This window comes from Seriola lalandi, unplaced genomic scaffold (assembly GCF_002814215.2).
Source record: "Seriola lalandi dorsalis isolate HSWRI2012SDOR001 ecotype SW California unplaced genomic scaffold, Sedor1 jcf7180002054919, whole genome shotgun sequence".
NCBI classification, from domain to species: Eukaryota; Metazoa; Chordata; class Actinopteri; order Carangiformes; family Carangidae; genus Seriola; species Seriola lalandi.
Window position 1 is genome coordinate 654,787 of NW_019525471.1, and position 21,913 is coordinate 676,699.

The 21,913-nt window shown below is 41.2% G+C and overlaps 1 protein-coding gene across 1 annotated transcript in view; it reads left to right on the plus strand.

Moving 5' to 3' along the window:
- The window catches only part of LOC111673455 (glucosidase 2 subunit beta-like), a 119,648-nt gene that overhangs the window by 56,547 nt on the left and 41,188 nt on the right, over positions 1–21,913 (plus strand). Inside the window, exon 11 of the mRNA XM_023431211.2 lies at positions 21,488–21,557. Within this exon, the coding sequence (XP_023286979.1) occupies positions 21,488–21,557 (70 nt within the window). The remainder of the gene's footprint in view (positions 1–21,487; positions 21,558–21,913) is intronic.

The following is a 21,913-nucleotide window of genomic DNA, read 5'->3' on the forward strand; positions in this document are numbered from 1 at the left end:
ACAGCAATATACACATCTCATGTCAGAGATCATTGACCCTGGTGAATCCCAGTGTGGCAGTTTGTTTTGATATGTGACTCTAAAATTGTAGCAAAAAGATCAACATTATTCACGTACTAATTGACCTCATTCGTTGGGGGCTCTTGGGGAGATCACCATGCTGTATGACAGATGTCTGCTTTCTTTTTTCTTAGGGATGTGGAGCTCAGTTAGCATTAGTTTTGCAGATTGAAAGCTGACAGCATCAAAGTGCCTCTAAACCCTCAAATTCACTGCACGTCGCACTGTGTGAGATGGGTCTATGCGTCATTTTATGTCGTGTCCTGATTGGTTGGTTTGTAAATGCGGTTTGTTGCAACAGCCACACTGTGGGATTTTGATCCTCTGCTCTCAGAAGGTGGACACAGCCCGTCTTTCGTTTTCAAAGCTGTAAACTGAATTAGGTAGAAATGTCTCAGTCAGATCTAAAACCACAGTTTTGGGTTGATGACCAAATATTTCATCATGTTTGTTTATAATAGATTCTTTAATCATTTTCTAAAATACGTAACATTTTAGAAAATTTGTAATTGTTGTTGAGAGTGTCAGAGAGTTCTTCATTCACCTGTGCGGTCATTTTAAGGCTTTATTTAGTGGTGATTTTGTACTTGACTGCGTCATATTGCTGTCCAGTAAAATAGCACTAACTATAGCTTCAAAAGTAGAAGAAGAAAAATAGCGGCAAGTGGAAAAAAACATGCAAATGAAAGATACAAATCGCAACTTCCAGTCCAGACTTTCACAATAGAATCAGAGCAGAGACATGACACAGATCGTGATTATGATTATGGATTTGTCATATGGTCTTTTTGCAAGATTGTCTACCTTTATTGTTTCTGTACATTTTTTTCAGTTGGATAACGGTGTAACTGAGATAAACTAGTTCTTTTAAATTTTGCATGGAAATGTGCCAGAGTTCATTATTCAAACACACTTCTGTTCAGACCTTGATGTAATTGTAAAAGCCTCTGCTTGATAAATCTTCTGTTTGCTATGTTCACGAGCATCCTCTCTTGGCTTCCTTGTAATATCTACCACAGTGATATTCAGCTTGACCATCCGAGGCAAGTCCGGTGTCAGTCCATCCTGGCAGCAGCCGACTGAAAGGCAGTTCAAGAATCCGTTGGATGAAATTCTGCTAAAGTCCCGTGTTGCTTTGAGAAACCGAGCTATTGGCAGATTCGTTTATCATTAACTGTGCCTGTCAGATTTTATTGGAACATAAACTCATGCTTACTGAAGAATTACAGAATTCAAGCACAGCACATCATGGAGACAGGTGGTTGCCAGCCTTGTAATGATGCATAAAAAACATAAGTTGTCTCCCACATTGGATTGGTGTTAGTTGCAGGGTAAATTTGGCGCTGTTGCATGTCTAATGGCCTGGCTATGGACACATTGAGGAGGGGCTGACCATACCAACACAATGCCCCTCTACTTTGTACTGCCTTTGGTCAACCTGTGTTCGCTAAGATTATGTTCTCAGTTGTTCTGGTTGTTGAAATTGGAGTCTTTATTCCGCAAGAGCTGCAGTCTTCTGGTCTCAAGAGATGTGATGGTCGCTCATACACAGAAAGACTTTCACAAGGAAGCGTGAGAGCAGCAGAAATACTCAGCCATGGGATTTACCTGTCAACTGCACTTAAGCATGTGGGATAACATACGCTAGACGCTGTGATGGTAAAATAAAGGCTGACACGCCTTTCCTGTGATCTTCGGTCACTGACGGCTTCATGTATGTCAGTGCCTCGGAGCTAAGTAGAAAATAAACTTGCATTTAAAGATGGTTCGATGGATGTCTGTGTTTTGAAGCCCTCAGAGTCCCTTCAGAATCATTTTTCATGTCAGCTTACTTCAGACAAATATTTGATATGTAGGCTGACATTTTATGAAGTGCTCACTTTATTTGATTCATTCCTTTGCTTCGTAGTATAATGGATTAGTTTAAGGTATGGTAGGAGTGCAAATTAAATTATTATGTCCTGTCAAAGTGCGGACCCGTAATTGACATTTTATTCACATTTCAATAAAGGTCTGAATGTGAAATGCGATGGAATCTGAAGATATTTACTTAAATTAAAGCAAATATAACTGTATATTTTACAGGAGATTTAGCAATTGCTCAGGTTTCAGTATAGTCTCTCCATAGTGTTAAAGGAAAGTGAAAAATGAACAATCTCATCTAACCTAACAAGAAGTAAGATGTAGCTCTGTATTAACATTTCAAATATGTCAGTCCTTGCTCAGTCTCAGACTTGCTGTGTCTAAAAGTACAGAGCAGAGTTTGGGGATTTAACTACGCACAAGAACTCAACTCAATTCCCAAAGCATCCGCCAACCACCCAACTGCACAGCACTTTTGGCAAATAGACACACAGGTAACTGATTTCTCCACTGACAATGCAACAGAAGAAAAGCTTGCTCTATCATTCCAACCATCTGGAAGTCTGGCTCAGACTTGAGGCTGATGTGTAACTTTTAATTGGAGAGACAGTGGTGGGAGGCAGAAGAGTAGGAAGGAATGATCCCAGTGGATAGACAAGCAGTGCCTGCTGCCAGATGGACAACCTGAGTTTGCTGGAGTGCACACCATTTCATTCTCAGGCCAGTGTGATGCTTGTTCTATTTACAAAGAGCTTGTTGGAGAGGGTAGTTTGGCTCAAGACATCTCAAGTGCCGCAAAATGTTGCTATTTACACAAGACAGCATTAGACGGGAGCAATGCTTAGACTTTCTACTGGGGGGTTTGGTAACAGACATGTTCCATTTCTGGAGTATCTTGTCAATCATCTCACACATGAGATGACATGAAATATCATGCAGTGGATCCCAGTATGGACAGTTAAGAGTCGGTTGATTGTAACTGTTAACTACAGACCATGTTGCATTCACTGGATCATACCAGCCGTGACGCCCGTCAACAGGTTGATGTTCAGATCCAAGAGTACTCAGTAGTCATCATTACTACATCACTACATGAATACTCAGTATTCGTGGATCGGACCACACCCATCTTTGAACTTGAGGTTATCATCATCGTGAAACACATCTCAACATTCTCAAAATTCAAACCTCAGTTCAAAAATTCTGTGAACTATTAAATGATCAGATGCAAGTTGTTTGCACGCAGTGAATATATTTTTATCGCAGCTCTTTCAGATAGATTTTATGATCAGGGACAAATCTTGATTATATTAATTAGATTGATAATCACATGGCTTGCTTATACCACATTTAACTGATGTCCAATTTAGCCCTGTTATATTAGCACAATTATCTCTATATAACAATATGCATCCAAGCGTACAGTGATGACATTCAATTTTGAAAATTAATATTTGATTGAGAAGTAAAAGCAGCACTACCGTACCTGTCTCTATCGTGAGTTCTCATGTGGGTCTGGGCCGCTGCACTGAATGCACCGCATGACGGACAAGAGTCAACCAACATCACTTTTCATTGACCAAAAATGAAATGTGGGTCAAGCTGAAACGGTTGAATAATTCAACAACAACCGTGTGGTAATGATGGCAGAGAGATCACAACCCAACTCAGCCACAGAGAGAGTGATTTGCACTGCGAGCAATCTAAAAAGGAATGGAAAGACTTAGGATTTTGGTCAGTAGACAGCAGAATTGTGGATAAAGTTATATGCAAGGTATGTAAGCTACACTTAGCCTTGCCTACCAATCCAGCACTAGCAACTTAAGTACACATCTCGAACATATGAACCCAAATGAGCACCTGCCTGACATAATGCGTAAAAATAGATATTCGAATGGTTTGACAGTGCTCGACATCAGTGTATACATTTTTCTTAACCATACATTGACTGCCCATCCTGCAGCTCTCCTTAGGGAATGAATAAGATATTGTATACAATGTCATGTAGTGAGGTTGGGCCTCTTTCCAGTTTCTCACTAGTGTGATGAATTTAAAAGCGTACATTGGATATTGCTGTACACTGACTGCATCAGCGTTTGTCATTGTTCGATGATATGGCAAAATTTAAAATGATGCGCATGGCTACATCAGCTAGCTGCAGAGATGTATGTATAAACATTGTGCGTCTCAGGTGTCCAAAAATGTTGCAGTGGTCTCACTGAAATCTATATATGAGAGGCAGGCAGAGAGAGAACTGTGGACTGGTTTGCTGTTGGTCTGTTGATACACTCAGTAGAAGATTTTCTCCACAAAGCTCTCCTCATTGTGAGACTGAATATAAACGAGCAGCCGTGCAGCAGTTCATGTCTTTGCTTTTATTCAGTCACAGTGCAAAAATCTGTGCTGAGTATGAGCTCCTACAAAACTTGCAGTGTTGAAATGACAAATGCTGCGCGGGGGCCACTGTGTTGTGCCGAGTTGTATTGTATCAACTTTCCCAGCAGTTTAGTCCGGCACTATTTCAAAAACAATGTCTTAAGAGCCGGGCAGAATTAGATTTTCACAGACTGTGTGTAGTTCCACATTTGTAAGTCACAGTGTTGATATTTTGTGTGTGTTTTGCAGCTTACAGTCACTTCGCAAATATGTGACTTTATAATGTTTTTGTGAATAACTCTAATTCAGCCCATCTCAGTGTTCGTTTGAGTGACCTTTTTTCAGTTTTCACAAAATTTCCACAAAAAAGAGCAAATTGGAAGAATAATTGCTCCTTGTTGGGAACAGTACACAACCTGGAAGTTAACACTGGCTGATAGAAGAGCCAATTAATGTTCATCTTCCTGACTACATGTATGTGTAAAGACTGCTGGCTACTGACTGCTCTGGCACTGCCATAGACCTCCATTTATCTCTAAAAACTATTAAAAACACATCAATAGGCAACTCCTTTGCACTGTGTGACATGTTTCTTTATCACCACTTCATTACTCCCACATACACTGTTCTGTTATTTAAATACTGATTGTCCCCGTCGGAATGTGTATTAATAAACGGCTGAAACTAGTCCCTAACAAATGTACTATTTAGTTTTTGGAAAGTACATAGCCTTTTGTAAGAAGGACACTTTATTTGTGACAGGATTTAAAACAAGTACACATTCAGTAGGAACCTATGGGCTTGAGAATGACTGCCACAGAGAAATAAGGGAAGGAAGTATTGCGAGATGGACTGAACAACTGATTGTTGGTTTTGATCTATGATGTTTTCGACAGTGGGAAAGATATAGACCAGCCTTATCCTTTAACATAGTCATATTACATTACTATAATTCAGTTACATACCATATATTTGTCATAATAACCATTTAAAACATTGGCAGTCACCATTTTGCAGCTAAAAATAATGTGAATTTGAAATGCATTTGGCAAAACTAAATGCTTTTTGCTTAATTAAAATGGCTGCGTATGAGCTTAATTCATTGGAGATATGGTTGTGATATATTTCCATATCTGCCTGACTGTAGAGAGATACAGTATGTGCCATTCCAAATCACAAACTGTTGTGGAGGTTTCTCACATTTAATTTGGTTGTGTTGTTTGTATTTCAAATGCATTTGTTTTTGTTTATTTGCTCTCCAGTCATGATTGTGGCTCAAGACGTGAAAGAAAATCTGAGGGTTCTGTAGTTGAATGAAGAGTGATGCAGAATGAGGGTCCAAGTTAAAATCTGACATGAGTAAACTAATGCCTTCCTCTGGATTCACCTACCTCTTCTCCCCCCCCCCCCCCCATTCACCAGCCTGTACAGGCATGTGCATGTTTTTCTTCATTTCACACCTCTATCACACTCCATATTCATTTCTCACTACTATTGCCTTTCTGCCACCACCCCCCCACCTATCCGCCCAACCTCAAACCCCTTGACGTGGGAATTCAATTTGTACTGTATGTTTCATTTCTACTCAGATTTAGATTTATTTCATGTTGGCTGCTTTTAATTAACTCTCTGGATATGCGACGAGAGGAGGGTTGGGGGAGAAAGAAGAGAGAGTGAGAGAGACGGAGAGATAGATAAAAACTCCTCACATCCGCCAATGAGTTACACCGGCAATCATTTACCACTTAGACAGTAGTGCAGAAGCCCCCTGTTCGTTGCCCTGGCAACCGGTGCCTTGGTGATTGATTCCTTGCCAGTGTGGCATCGCTGTGGGGAATAGAGCGCGTGAGCTTAGCGTGCTCACTACATCTTTCTAATTAAAATGGGATTACAGAGTCATCGCCGTTGTATGTTCAAACAAATGCAAGGCTGTGAAGGAAATCAATTTTGGTAAATGTCAGGGCTGTTAAATACAACTATGGATAAACAAATGTAAGCGAGCTCAATGCACTGATATGCACACTCCATGCACAAGATACATGAAGATGTGCCCCTGTGCGATTTGCATGTTGGGGTTGTGGCAGTTGACAGCGACAGTGCATTCCTCCGTCCAGGAGCCGAGCTTGATTGACAGTGTATGAATCATGTTATGCTGCACAAATCACCAGACACAACAATTAGTCTGTTTGTTGCTGTCTGCTAATCAGAAAATATTCTTCAAATTGGAGCTTAATGTACATCTTAAATGAACAACGGTTTCTTAATGTAATTGGATTAGGCAAGTCAATCATATCTGTGCAGTTCATGCTGTTGTCTTTTACACTTGTGTGTATTGAGGGGCTAAATATTCTCCCATGCACAGAGCTGAGACTTGATTACTTCACATTTTCCAGCAGCTGCTTACACTTGCGTCATGGGGATACTGTAGCACACTGATATTAAATTTCAAAACATACATATACGAATGAGAAATTAATGCACGGGGCACCGAATGGTGTAACAGAGGTCGGGGAACAACAATGTAATACAGTACAGTAATATTTTACAAATGGTGCTGCACAACCAGTCTGTTTTAATTATATATAATGATTCTATTATTTTGTCTTGTGCACATTTGACCCTCCTTTTTAACCACCAGGATTTGCTGCATAGTTTTATCTATAGCAGCCTGCTGATACCATATTGTTCAAGGCCAACTTTTTTAAACTGCCATTCTTCAAGACAATATTGTACTTGAGAATCACATTTTTAAGTCTATCATTGTTGATATTTAGTGTCCTCTTGAAGCCAAGGACGACCCCAGAGTGGCCCTAGAATACCTAAGCGTAGAAGAGCAAAAGTTAGACAGCGTGCAAGTCAGTGAAGGAGCAAAACCAGAAAGTGGGGAGCGAGGCAGACAGAGCAAAAGAAAAACGAGGTCTTGCACTCGGTTTTCAGATTTCAATCACTACAATGCAGTTAGCAAGGTGTAACATAGTGCCTTGGGCCTGTTCCCAAGCGGAGCTCTTTGGCACAGGCTGTGTGGGATGTGTCATTACAGCAAAGGTAATAATAGACCAGGGAATTTATAATGTGACGCTTTTTACGTACCTATGAAAGAGTGCCTGAAAGCCTGCGAGTGTTGGAAGAAAGAAAAAAAAAAGAGGAAAAAATCATGTTTGGTTGTAAACAACGGAAAGCCTATTATTGGCTGATATGTCATGTGGCTGACACATATATTAAACCTCTCATGAAGGACCTCTACCTCTGGAATGGAACACACTTCAATTTCACCCATCTAGAAATGGGAAACAGGTGCACCACGAGTCCCATGTACCCTTACTATATCATTGCATGAAGCAGAGATTTTTACAGGGCTCTCTGTGAGTAACAAACTACTCTCTGTAATGAAAGTGCAGTTACAGCCTTATGAAATCGAGTGCTCAGATTAGGCATAAATCACATTCCTTCATGTGTTGCCCTTTCAATCTTCACTCAGATTAGGTGCCTGGCTTTTGTTTGCTCAGCAAGCATGCCATGCTTTTTTTTTTTCTTTGTGTTGTGAGAGAAATATGAGAACAAGAAGTAAAAATTAAGTTTGTCATTGCCCTTTAAATTGTATAAATTGGAAACATTATATATGTTTGTGTGAATAGCATTCAGCATATCACTTACTTGAGTCATCTGGAGTTCATGCCTGCACATGGCTGTGATTAACACATCACACGGACTTTACCATGCAAATCAGCAGGAATAAATTAAAGTGTAACTGTAGCTGCAGGTAAAATTTTCTGTTACTTTTTTAGCCATGGGGCTCAAGGGATGGCGTTGCTGGCCATCATTACATCGTCTACCACTTTGGTTCAGACTGAAATATGTCTACGACTACTGGATGAATTACCATGAAGTTTTCTACAGGCCTTTATGGTACCCAGAAGATGAAACCTACTGACACCAAGAGGTTAACATTTTTGATTTTTTGTCTCAACAACTATTAGATGGACTACTATCAAATTTGGTACACGTATTCATAGTGCCAAGGGGAGGAGTCTTAAAGACTTTGGTGATCTTCTGACTTTTCATTTAATGCCACCTGCAGGTCAAAGATTTGACTAATCCAGTGAAAATTGAATAGATGGATGGGCACAACATTGTATACAGACATTCAAGGTTCCCAAAGCGTGATGACCTTTCCACTACAGCCACCATGAAAGCTGACGTTTATGTCAAATTTTGGGTGGACTGCCACAAATTCTGGAACAGACATGCATGGCCTCAGGATGAATTGTAATAACTTAAATGATCATTTAACTTTTCATCTAATGCCTTAAAAATTTAATTTGTCCACTACTTGGCAATTTCCTCAGCTGTACCTTTTTGTTTAGTTTAAATGTTAGCATGCTAAAACACCAAACTAAGAGGGTTGGATATGGGAATAGCACTGCTATGGCTAATTACAGCCTCACAGAGCTTCTGGCATGGCTGTAGCCTCTAGATCCCTGCCCATCAAAAGACAATGTAGTGCACTTTAATATAAGTGGTTATGTTACACTATCTGAATTGTCTTATTGTGATGGACCACACCACTTTTACTCCAGACAGGTTAAAAGAGACGAAATGTTTGCGCATTCTTTGTAGCCATGTTCTGCTGTTTACACAACTCTTAGGCAGGATAACAGTAATGGGAGCCTGAATTCTCCACGTGGCTTAACTGGCTGAAGGAGGCTGACAGTGTTCTGTTTATTTTTTTTCCTTTTGGGGTGTGTGTTAAAAATCACACATACGTGTGCGCGAATGGCGTCGGGTTCGCTCTCCTCTTGAGCAGAGAAGAAAACCATCTGGGATTGTGTTTGTGTTAAGCAAAGTGCAACGGTTTTCCTCTCTCTCATTCACACAGGCGCCTGGCATCTAATATGGAATCTAAATCTGGACCTGGTCGATAGAAAATGGCAGGTCACACTGTTTGGCATGTGACTCTCACAAACCCCAGTGCAGGCAATGGTGCTAATAGATAATTGCCAGCTTAATAGGAGGTGACATGTTGTATGATGTTGCACTCAGAGCCAGTGACTCTGTCTCCAAATAGCGATTTTTATTTAAAACACAACCCCCACATTCTTTCTATTTCAGGTAGAGGCCTTGAACAATATTTATTCATTTTGTTTCTTTTATAATTATTTCTTTACTTTACAACCTGCTTGTCTAATAAAATGTTTCTCATGTGTTGCAATTTTTTAATTACTTATGGTAATACGAACACAGATTTTATGACACTGTTAATTACACTAGACCTGTCGCTACTGTTACTACCGCAACTGCAACAACATATTGTCTTTATTTACATTACACTGCACAGATAAAAAACATATGTATCACACGAAAAATGAAAAAAAATCTTCTTCTTCTTCTTCCTCTTTTTCTTCTTGTGAACTTTTTTTTTGCGTGGACTGCAACAATATGCGTGCAGAGCTCTCGTGGCTCTCACTCCCTCACACATACAAGACCTATCACAGACACAACACCCTCATCATAACCATTCGCTGTGGACCCCCCCCCCCCCTTTCCCCCCTCTCCCCCCCCCCCCCCCTTTGCCTCCCACTCGTCCTACTGATTGGAGTTGTCAGGAGTCAGAGGGTCACAGTAGAGGATGTCAATAGGCCTCATTCACAGACACAGACACACACACACACACACACACAGCAAAGCAATAAAGGAGAGAAGCAGACAAAATGACAGAGAGACAGTAATACAGTCCTGTCTTAAGTGTGTATAAACACACCCCACAATCACCCCATCACGTCAACAGCTGTGCATCAGCTCGCTCTCCTACTCACCATAGCCACGCACAGCGATGCCAGAGAAGAGCATTCAATTTATATTCATTATTCACCAGTCAACTGCCTTGATTTCAGAGATTGGATATACCCTCTACCACCTACTGGCTCCTCCCCCCACTTTCCTCGCTCCCATGGGAAGGCTCAATGTCTCCCCTAGGCTCCTGGAGTGGGTAGCTATATGTATGTGTGTGTCTTTTATGTATGTTAAACGGTGCTGGGTGTGTGGCATTAAGAAGGCTTTTGGGATGTGAGTATGGTTGATTTGATGAGGACTTAAAAGAAAAAGAAAAGAAGCAGGGAAATAATCTTACAGGGAGGTTCAATGCTTTTATTACACAACATTTGAGACTCACGCTCACACACAAATTAGTTTGTTACAGGTGTTGGGGAGCACTACTGAATATGGAAAAAAAAAAAAAAAAGTTGTATAAAGCCTTTTATGGCTCCAAAGGAAGCTGAGTCAGCTTAAGTTGGAGCTGAAGACTACAAGTTTAAAAATGAAAAAAAAAAAAAAAATCTGGGGGTGTGGAGTTTGAAAGAAGTGAGCTCTAGATCTCTGTAGCCCACTCCTCATCTCTGGTGGAGGTCATTGGCTTGAGGCTTTATTAGGCGGTAGTAACACACCTGAATCTCAGCGTCAGCTAATGTAGGCGCCAGGTTTTGACAAGGAAGAAGACTCAGTGGAAACTGTGTGCTTCTGCTGCATCAGTTCAGATTTAGTTTGTTCAACCAATAAGCAGCATAAATACACATCAATGCATATATTCACATGGCTTATATGCACCCCAGCTGTGAGTAGAAATAAATACAGCATATAGAAATAAAAAGCAAAGTTCCTTCAAAACAGTGAATAAACAATATTATTGTATTTGGCCCCAGTCCCCATGTCCTAACTTTGATTACACGTGATTTGGTGGAAATTATTTTATAAAACTCTCATCAGAAATGTCAAAACGTGCATGAAATTGAAGCCTTGTTAAATCGTCTTCATAAGTAAGTGAATCGCCTTTGTAATCTAGTTGATACCTCCCAGGTCTGTTACAATTAGCTTCAGGTAACTGGTAAAACCACCAACAACACAGCATCTCAGTAACAACACGCTCATCAGAAAGAATCAGAAGCAGCAGAGCCCAGCTGAGATGTGAAAGAGACGTTTGTTTGACGAGACATTGGCTTGGCTATCTTTATCTCTAACCATAAGCAGAGACAACCACACGCACAAGCTCACGGGCGGTTTGCGCTCAAATTGTTTTGGGCACCTGTCATCCTCTATTATAATTAGCAAGTGGACGTCTAAATAATTGCCATCAGGCTGCGTCTGCTGTATCAGTGTTGGTAGCCAGAGCCCCATCCCTCGCCTTTAGTTCTAGTATTATTTAAAGGGCCGGCGCGCCTTCACAAAGCTGTGCCCTCAGCAAAGTCTTAAGCTGTGTCTTCAGTCAGCGACAGCATCTGGAGCGCTGAAAATAATTAACTGACACAAGAGGTTTTGGTGTTGGCCTCACCATTTGTTTTGTCCACACTTGTTCCTGACACACACACACACACATACACACAAACACACATATGCGTGCACATACAGGCAGCTTTTGATCATAACTGTGACACTGCCAGAAGAGAAGGAGGTAACACGCTCATCCCAGTGGGGATTGAGGATGGTTGTAAAAGTAAATGAGGCAGATGGGTCTGTCTCGAAATGTAGTGTGAAAAAAGAAAAAAAGCTCCTTTGAGGAATAAAGATGGAATAGTTAAGTTGAAGCACTTGTGTAATTTGAAAAGGACTGTACTAGGACAACTACATTATGAATAATATGAAGTAAAACTATAGTAATTATACAATTCTACTTCATTGTATAAAACCTACAGTTTCACTGAAAGGACCATAAATCAATAAAGTATGGCCCGCAGTTCTGCATCATTGATGTAGAATGTGATGGAAACTTTAGGTAATGCAGTGGACAGCAGCATGTGTATCATGCAAAATATCCAGTTCTGCATCTACTGTTTGGAGACTTGTCTGTTGGGTAAAATGCAGGTGCAGTGCCATCATCCTCTCTTTGTGTGTGTTTGTAAGTGTGTGTCAGAACCAAGCTTGCTGCTATAAAGAGCTACGCTCCAGGGCCAGTGAGAGCTATCCCGGAGTGTATCGCCAGCCGTAGCGTGACAACTTGACTCACACTTGTCGTTCTCCCCTCTCGCTCTTTCCCCCCGATTAGACTGATGCAGGGTGGAGATGTATGTCAGGACCGCACGCACTCTCACACACACACAGACACACAGACACACACACACATATATGTATATATATATATATATATATATATATATCTATATGTACAGCAGATTCACAAAGAGCTGTTGCCTGTGGGAACACTGTAGGTCAACAGGCTTGTCTCCACCACCCCCTCCTTCAGGGGTCTTGAAGCTGGTGGAGGTCACTGCTGCTCAGCAGCGCCCTCACTGTGCTAATGGTGGCGCTGCTTAGATTAGCCAGTCAATGACGTTCAATTTTGTCCAACAACAGCTGCTGCCTCTCCAAACCAGCCACTTTCCAGAAAAACATCTCCCAGGCTTCTTAATGCCCCCCAGTAGACACAAAAACACACACTACCACACACACAGACAGACACACAGACAGACACACAGACACACACACACACACACCTTCTCCCTTCCCCCATATCACCCTTCCCCCTTACTCTCTGCTGTTCTACAGGCTACCTCTGTCACACTCATAGGCTTCCTTTGTTGTTATCTTACTGCACAGTTTGTGTGTGTGTGTGTGTGTGTGTGTGTGTGTGTGTGTGTGTGTGTGTGTGTGTGTGTGTGAGCATGTCTGCTTGTGTGTCTGTGCATGTTTGTCCTCCTCTCTTGCCTTTTAGTTCTCTAATTTGTCTGACATGTCCTGAAAAGCCCCCATTTGGAGAGACATTAGCATAGCACCGCTTAGAGTGCAGTTGTGTCTACAGAAATCTCTTCCTGTACAGACATGGATAGCTTCGTCCGTGGGGCTCTGTTCTCCCAGTGTCCCCTGAGAGCGCTTGAACAACCCACATTATCACTTCTACTAACTTCCTACAGTATTAGGATTCTGGCACAAGTTTTGAGATCTCAAACAGAGCCCAAATTTTTAGGCCCTCTGATCAGATTTGGTTCAGATCAAGACTGGGAAAATAAAAAAAAATGGCATGAAGAGAAAATGCGTTGAATCTGTGTCTTAACTGGCATTATAGTGTAGTTGCAGCTCAGTGTGCTATTAGCCCTGCCTTTTGCTAGTGGTCTATTTTCCTTGGTGCCTGCTCAGCAAGCGCTCTCCGTGGTGCTGACTTAGATGGGGCAAACTGGCGCTGTCCATGGTGCTATCATCACTGGTCCTATTTCAGTTGGTCCTTGCTGAGCTACAGCTGACTGTGTTCACTTTTGCCGGCCCTTTCCTTTGTGCTACCTCATCTGTTTCTAGCAGAGCGCATGTCATCCACAGTGCTAACGCTGCTGGTTTGGGCCATGATGCAGTTTGAGCTGCCCAGTAACCACTTAGTGCAAGCAGAGCCAATGTCTGCCACAGATTATCAGCTGCTAACTGCCACTCTGGATCCATTTTCTGAATCCTTAGGAGCAACCTTTTTTATACTCGGCTCATATCCTGCCAGTTAAATGTGTATCAGGAAGCAGATTTGTCATTGCTGTAGCTTATGGGATCTAGCTTCATGCAGGGGCGTGGTGGCATTTTCCAGAGGTGCAGTGAGGATTTTCCCTCTTCAGTATTTTGGTGAGTCAGTGTGTGCTGCAGTAAGGGGAGTGTCACTGGCAATCTAGAGGCGTGCTGCAATTTTGGTTGACCACATTTTGCGCCGTCTGCTGCTTGTCTGCTCTCAGCAGGATGCCATGGTGCACCCACGTTCTCTACTTTTTATTCACAGTAATTTATTGAAGTGCAGTTTAAAGCTTTTTCCAAGACCACACAAACGTCTTTAATTCATATTTTGACTTTCATTATCATTATCTAACTAGGTGACATTTCTAATTATCTAATCTCAGAGAAAAATGATTTCAGTAATGGTAAAATGCCAGGAAGGCAGAGTTAAGATTACTATCTGGTTTTTACCATTTTCATCATAAAAGTCTTCTCCTGTGTTGCTCACAAACACCTCATGAAAGTCTGGGATGTATGAGGTTTTCCAGGGGGAAACTGTTAAGCTGAGGTGATAAACCTCGTCTCGTGATCGTGACAACCTAAGTAAATATCTGGCATTTGCTCTGACCTTTGCTCTCTTACCCTGAATATTAATGTTTTATTTTATTAACTTTTTATATTAATGGTCGATGTTAATGGTGGTGGTCTTTGTTTCAGGTGAGGTGAGGTCCACCTCTGTTTCAAAACTCTGCGGTAAACCCTAACGTACAAAACCATAAACCATAATTTAAAGAAAAACTTTGTTTATGATGTGGTAAAGCCCAAGAATAACTGTAGATCAGTGCTAGCACCTGTAAGCATTAGCACTCAGTTATATGACTCAAACTATTGGGTTTTTTTGTCATCCGTGGTGCATGCATAGTTCCAGTTATGCAGTTCAGTCTTATTTTTGTCATGCCAGTTGTTTAGATGTTGCTGCTTTAAGTAGTATAAACAAATTAGCTTTGTACATATGGGTACTGTGAAGCTGGGTTCACTTAGATCTAATTTAATGAGGTTCCATCTAATGATATGAGGGCATGTCTAAAAATAGTAAACTTGCATGGATTTGGTAGCCATGTAAGCTATAACTCTAGACAGGAATTAAAGACCAGATATGGGGATGTTTAGCAGAAGACTTTATTTATTTTTTTATTTCATGCCTCACATCTAATTACATCAGTGCATGCACTTCTCTTAAACAATATTCCAGTATAATGCTCTCTATCACCATACTGATGCTAAACCTAAATTAGTTGCTTATTTAAGAAGCATCTTGTCTTGGAAATGCTGGCATGACAGCTCTCTACATAAATTGCACTCCCACACCTCTGTCTCCCACATACAAATGCCTCAACATGTCCCTCAGTTCACATTGGGGTGACCAGGGAGCTTTTTCTAAGCCAATGCATCTCAGCACTCAACAAATGAATTGGCATGTGAGGCAGTGGAGCTTCAGTGTGTAAGAGAGCACGGGGATTGGCGTTCTGGCAGGTTACAAACCTTGGCAAGGGCTGATGTTAATTAAAGGCTCTGTTCAGCACTTTCCAAATTAGATGTGAAATGTTAAGCAGGAGGGGTTTGCCATTAACGTGGTGCTCGGCGAGACCTCTGACCCTGGCTGAGGGCGATGCGTCCTTGAGACATAATTGTGCTCACCTTGAGTGCTGGTACGACAGAAGGAGCAAAGAGAGAGTCAAGAGAGGAGCAGGGTGAAAAAGTGTACAGAGCTTCCTTTTACTATAGAATGAGCTACTACTACATTTTCCTTCTTCTTCCATTAAGCTGTTGAGAGGTTGAAACGATTTGCCTCTCACCCTCGCTCACCCTTGTTCTTGTGTTTTGATAGCCACAGGAGGAATGTATTGGATTGCAACCATTCGAGGGATACACCAAATCAGCCCATTTTCACTTATCAAATGTTGGAAGTCTGATTTGAGCAGCTGCCAGCTTCCCGTCTCTTATGTTGTCTGAAATAGATTTTTTCTTTCCCAGCTCCTGAAGCTAACAGTGTTTGGCACCATACCAAGATGATCCCAGATAAAGATATTTTATGAGATGGTGCAGACGAGTACTCTCCAGTGTGCAGCCCCAGTTATGTCGAGATCTCGCTTTTGTCTGTGCGTACATGTCCATCACGCATTTACTCCGTTTCCTGCATTTCTTTGTATTTGTGTCACATGACTACTTGAGAGCACATTCAAACATTAGTAGGTTATTTTCCTTAACACGACTCCCATCAGCGTTTTTGATCTTAACATCGACATTTAGGCAAAACAGAATGATAAACTTGTCAAAATGTTCACGTCAGAATGCATGCGGGGAATGAATAACCTGTCATTACCAGTCCCTGGCTGTTCCTACGGCTGCACAACCACCTACTGAGCACTTTCGCTCCGCAGACAGTGATCATCACTTGCAAAACCATCAAAAGGGAGCATGTTGATTTGTACATGAGAGTCGCATGCTTCCTGCTATTACAGTATGTTGCAAGATGACAGAATTACCCCGGAAGGGGACCAAGTCATGAGCAGAGGAGACACAGAAGTAGGTCAGCTCCTAGGCGTTTGTTACATCATACATATTCATAAACAGCACCCAGTTGTTGCAGAGTGAACTCACACCACACAGACTGTTTATTCTGCTCATTGGGCCCCCTTCTCCGTTTAAATGTTAAATAGTGATTACGCATCATCATGGTAATATGAGCAGTTGACTGTGACTGCTGCATTTACATGTATTTTACTGCTATTACATGAATAGTATGCTATTATTATCACATATTAACACCTCACCGTTTCTATAAGTCATGCATTTATTTGGGTTTAAAACATCTGCGATCCCACATTTAGTTGAAACAGAAGACGGAAACCTGTCAAACAGCTGCTCGGGCTGTTTTATGCAAGACTGTTTCTTAGCCGAGAGCAGTGATTCTGCTGGTTGACTGGCAACTTCAAGGTGACAGAAAAGACTCTAGGAAGTCACTGCTCCCAGCCCAGAAATGATGTTTAGCATGTGACTGGGGTCTAGTCAAGTTCTTGAAGCACAGACCGTTTCAATATAGCATTTATAGATAAAATTAAATAATAAATGCCAATCACAGTTTTCCCAGAACCAAAGCTGACGTCTTCAAGACTCCGCAACCTGAAAATTTACAATGGGGTAAATTGGGTATTACTTACAAATGTATGAAAAAAGAGTGGCAAATCCAAAGATTTGTAAAGCTGAAAATATTATTTCTATTTGCCAAATCACTGCCTTAATCTCGTTAAATTGTTTAGTTTCTTGTCAGATGTTTACTGTCATGTGTAACCAGTAAGGCCTGAGTGATTGATCATGTCAGTCAAAACTGGTGCAAGGCGATTATAGTAAATACATATGTATATGTATGTATGTATGCATGTAAAACATTACAATTGAAACAGCCGACCGTCTTCTAACGATTATATCACATTAAGTGCGGTCACTGACGCTCGCCATTTACAGTATTGGGTTATATAATTTCCTATAAAAGCAGTTATGCGCTGAATGGACCCATTCTTAATTTCAGTGCGTCCTAGCCGTGGTGCTGTGCTTGTCCTTCAACCAGTGTGGATAAAAAAGAGAGTTGCAGGAGAGTGTGGGAGAATGAATACAAACTGAGTCAGTCACAGGGCTATGAATTGCACTGATGGTTCAAAACATGATGCTATTTCTGCCAGCTACTGTTATTCACTCACCTCTAATACAATCAGACACTCCAACACAACGATTATGCAGGGGGCGAGATTGACCTCTTCTCAACTCCCAGCAGCCTGTGCTACAGTTTCAGAATCATTTATGAGATTTGGACGGATCAAAAGAGAAACATAAGGAAATGGAAGTATAACCTTGTGCTCCAGTTAAATGTTTGTTTGATGTTTATTCTTTGTGTTTGAAAGTGTTGTTTATAAGATTGAAATGCAAATCATTTTCTATCATGTAACACCTCTTTTATTACCTTTGTTGGGTTTATTTTTGATAACATACCTCCTTGTAAGAAAAGAAGAGTCATTTGCACCTCAGGGTGTTCATGTTCAATACCAGCAGGTGGCTGTTAATGCTATTGCCAACCCTGTTGACGGTATCTGAGACGCCTCTTGTTCATTGTTACAGCCTGCCTTAAACATTTCATTGCACGAATATTCAACCTATATTTTATCCCTCCCCACTCCCCCACTCTCTGCAGTCAGAACAAGTTTGTCAGTTCAGGAGAAAAACTGAGGGAAATGGAGAAAATGGAGCTGGAGAGAGGGAGGTGATGGTGACAGGAAGACTCTGAGGAGCTCATGCTGAAAATATTGAAGACGAGGAGAATGTTAAAAGTCAAAATGCAAAGAAAAAAGGGGATGATAGATGGCGGCAAATAAAAGGGTTATGAAGGAAAGTGAATAGGAACCAGTGTGGAAGCTTGAGCACACTGCCAGTCTTTATTTTAAAGTACAGCCTTTTGCAGACAACAAAGCAAACTCCTACATGTGCCTGTTAGTTGACATAATCTTGCTAAAGGTGTCTGTTGCTTGTGTGAGTGTGAGGTTCAAGGGTGGCCTCACTGCGTTGCCTTTGTTTTGTTAAGCATGGACGCGACGCACACTGCACCGACTCCCAGGCTTCTTTTCTTAGAGCTGCAGAGAAATTGCCTTGCCTATTGATCCATTCGCATGTAAACAGAGCATCTCCGGTCTCCGGCTCAAGGTATGTATGCACAGGAGATTTCCGACAGAAGATGGCATATACTATACAGTGTATTCCTCCTCTTTCTATTTTTGTACGTGGCCTTTCTGATTTAACAACCCTCTTGATAGCATCTTGTGCTAAAAACGAAGTACACTACACTTCCTGAGGAGGAAAATGTTATCCACTGGTCAGTTTTGCCTCAGAGTGAAATCATTTGTCTTACATTTTCTATATGAATATCCCCAAATTGCAGACAACATTGATTATTGTTTTTTTTTTTTTCAGTATAAAAAAAGCCTTTTTTTTTCTTTTTGCACGACAATAAACAATTGTTAGGATCTGATTATTGAAGTGAGCCATTATGCTAATTGGGTTTAATCTGCACACTAACAAAAGATGTAGCATGTACACACAGAAAACAGGCTCACACAGCTAATTTGTGCTTGCTCTGATTGTGAAGCCATGACATCCATTGACCATATGACCGATAATCTAATCCTTGCATTCATTAGACCATAAGCATGAGGTCTTTTTGGTACATTCTACATCGGCCTCAGGTTATGTCGGCCTGACTGGTGCAGAGACCATTCGAGAGGCTTTACTCGCCCTGTGTTCCCTGCTCTGGGTACTTCTGTACGCCTGGCTGCTTTCCCTGAGTCTCTCTCTTCCTGCCTCAGCCACCACCACACCCCCACCCCCACCCCCATCCTCACCGTCACCACTCTCTCCATATATGACTGGGCTGCTGCAAGGGGTCAAATGTCACCCACTTGGGATTCTGCGTCTCCTTTTGTCATTGCTGAGCCTGATGATTGGTGTGTCTGTGTATGGGAGAGAGAGAGAGAGAGGGAGAGAGAGAAATAGGCCAAGAGAAGGAATCTGAGAGTATGCAAGAGAGGGTTGGTAAGAACATTCTTGTGTGTATGACTGTGATTTTTCTGAAGGAGTTTGAGGGGATCGGGGGGGTTAGGGACAGAGCTCCCCTTCTTGGTGCTATAAAAATAGCCATTACAGCATGGAAAATCACAGCTTGCCTCTTGGACACACCACATCTGTACTAGGTTCGGCAAGAAATAGGTGCTGGGGGAATTGTGTGTGTGGGGGGGGTATCTTTATGGGCAACCAGCTGAGACCACATGCAAGGAACATGCTAATTGGTATTCAGGCCAGGGCTGTGACAGCTTCCCACACAGTCCTTACCGCATACACATTTCTTTCTGTTGCCACGGCGCCGGGCCCCGGCGAGAGTTTCCTCAACAACAGAGACGAACCTGTCCACTTCCACAAACCCCAGCAAATCCCCAGGTCCATCAGCACGAGACAATTAAACCAGAGTCTTTTCTGCCTCTCTATTTTCTGCCATCGTCTCTGTCCTAGTGTTTCCGGACCCTTTTTGTTCATGTTTAATTCTGCAGTGAGACACGCTGTGGTCGACACGGTTCACTCGCAAAACGATTCTATGATGCTTTTACTGTGGTGTCAGCCACTTTTGAAATGTGATCCACAACAGATAATCAATGACTTAATGGGATGTCTCTCTTAATAAGAATGGACATGTGTTTTGCATATTTTTGATATAGATGAGCTGTTTTTGATAAAATGCATATATTGAATGTTAATGTCTCTCAGCCTCCTGGTGTATATATGGGCATGGTGGCTATTTCAAAACATTTTGATTTGACAAATATCTGACTGGGATTGCAAGATTGTCCATTTGGATAAATTTGTGTTTTTGGGTCTGCATGCAGGTATTACCCACGGCACTAATAATACACATTAAGCCAGATGGGGTATGATGTGGATTTAGAAATGTAATACTTTGGTAGCTTATAATTATTAATAAACAAAAGTTATTATAATACCAACTAGAGCTAGAAATAGTCTTTTTTATTATTATCAATCAATCTGTCCAAAGTCTGTTGATTATTTTGATGATTTTGAATTGTTAGTCTATAAAATGTCAAAAAATAGTAAAAAAAAAAATTCCCATCATACTTTCACAGATCTTCAGGACACATCTGCAGACAGTAAATTTAGTTTGACCAATAGTGTAACACCTAAAGATTTTCAGTTTTCGGTGACATGGTAACAGATCCTGCAAACGCTGGAATCAGAACATATTTTGCCTCTCTGGTGATGGAGGTCTAAAGATGCACTAATCACAATTTTTATATCAACAATAGATACAATGACAACACTGCAATATGATATTTCCTTCAGAGGAGCTAAAGAGTGAAGAGTGAATATTGGGATTAAATTCATCAGGTGGCTAAGAGCACGGCTCAAAATTAATACTAATGTTACTTCATATCTGCTGGATGTAAATACGCAACAGTTTATAAGGTAATAGTATGTAAATATTATATTTACAGCTTGTTGTGTTGCTTAAAACTAGCCAAGAAATAGCTGCTTTAATCACAATCAAATGTGGAAGTTATTGTTGATAAGCCCTCTGTTGATCAGCGATTAATCAATGAATGGTTTCAAAACTAATACCAACAGATGCATAAACTCTTTATATATATTTTATATATTCAAACAGCATTGTACAGTACATATACACTATTACTCACAGTTCCTTTACAGTTACAGTTTTCATTTTCTTTGCAGTTCTTCTTACCTGTCAGAATTACTTGAAAGAATGTTGAAGCTTTCTAGTTTTCCACTGGAGTCTGACATCTTGTCATATGAGGAACATACTAGTATTACAAAAGGGAGACAAATGCATCATCGCTGTGGTCACCTCTGCTGCTCTCACACTCCCTCTGACTTCTCTCCCAGTCTTGGTTAACACAATTGTCAGTGTGAAGAAACTAATAAGCCTGTGGGTCTTTCGGCAGTAACCACACCTGGAAATAGAATTTTTCTGTTTATATGCAGCTTTGCTCCTCTCCCAGTCCTAGATATAACAGCCTATATTGAGATCCCACTGTTTGGCAACACGCAGCTGTTGAGATGCAACAACTCCGCATTGTTAAATTGTCTGACCTTTTGTTTTGTCTAGCTGCAAACTGGGAGGCTACCAATCTGAAGAAGGTAGAAGAAGCCTATGATACAGTCAACATGGAAATAAGGTAAGGGAAAGATAACAGAGAAACAGCAGCGGAGGTTTGCTCCCATTGTCACGTGTCTTGTGGGTAAATCATCAACATTTGCTACTTTGTGTGGACTATGCATTTGCTTCTCACATTGCTGTTGTAAGCAGGGTGGCATGGTATGTAACTAGGCCTTAAAATAGACTCCATCAGTAGTGAGGAAAGCTGCACAGTAATGAATTTGTACTGTGTGATACCTAAGGCTAATTTTAATGAAGAAAAACAAACGCTATTGGTTGCCTACTGTGCTCTGGTGGGTAGGCCTGTTAACTTGGTTTGAGCTGAAGACTCCCTGCATGGGTATGAATCACCCAAACTTTTGTGGCATTTTTTAA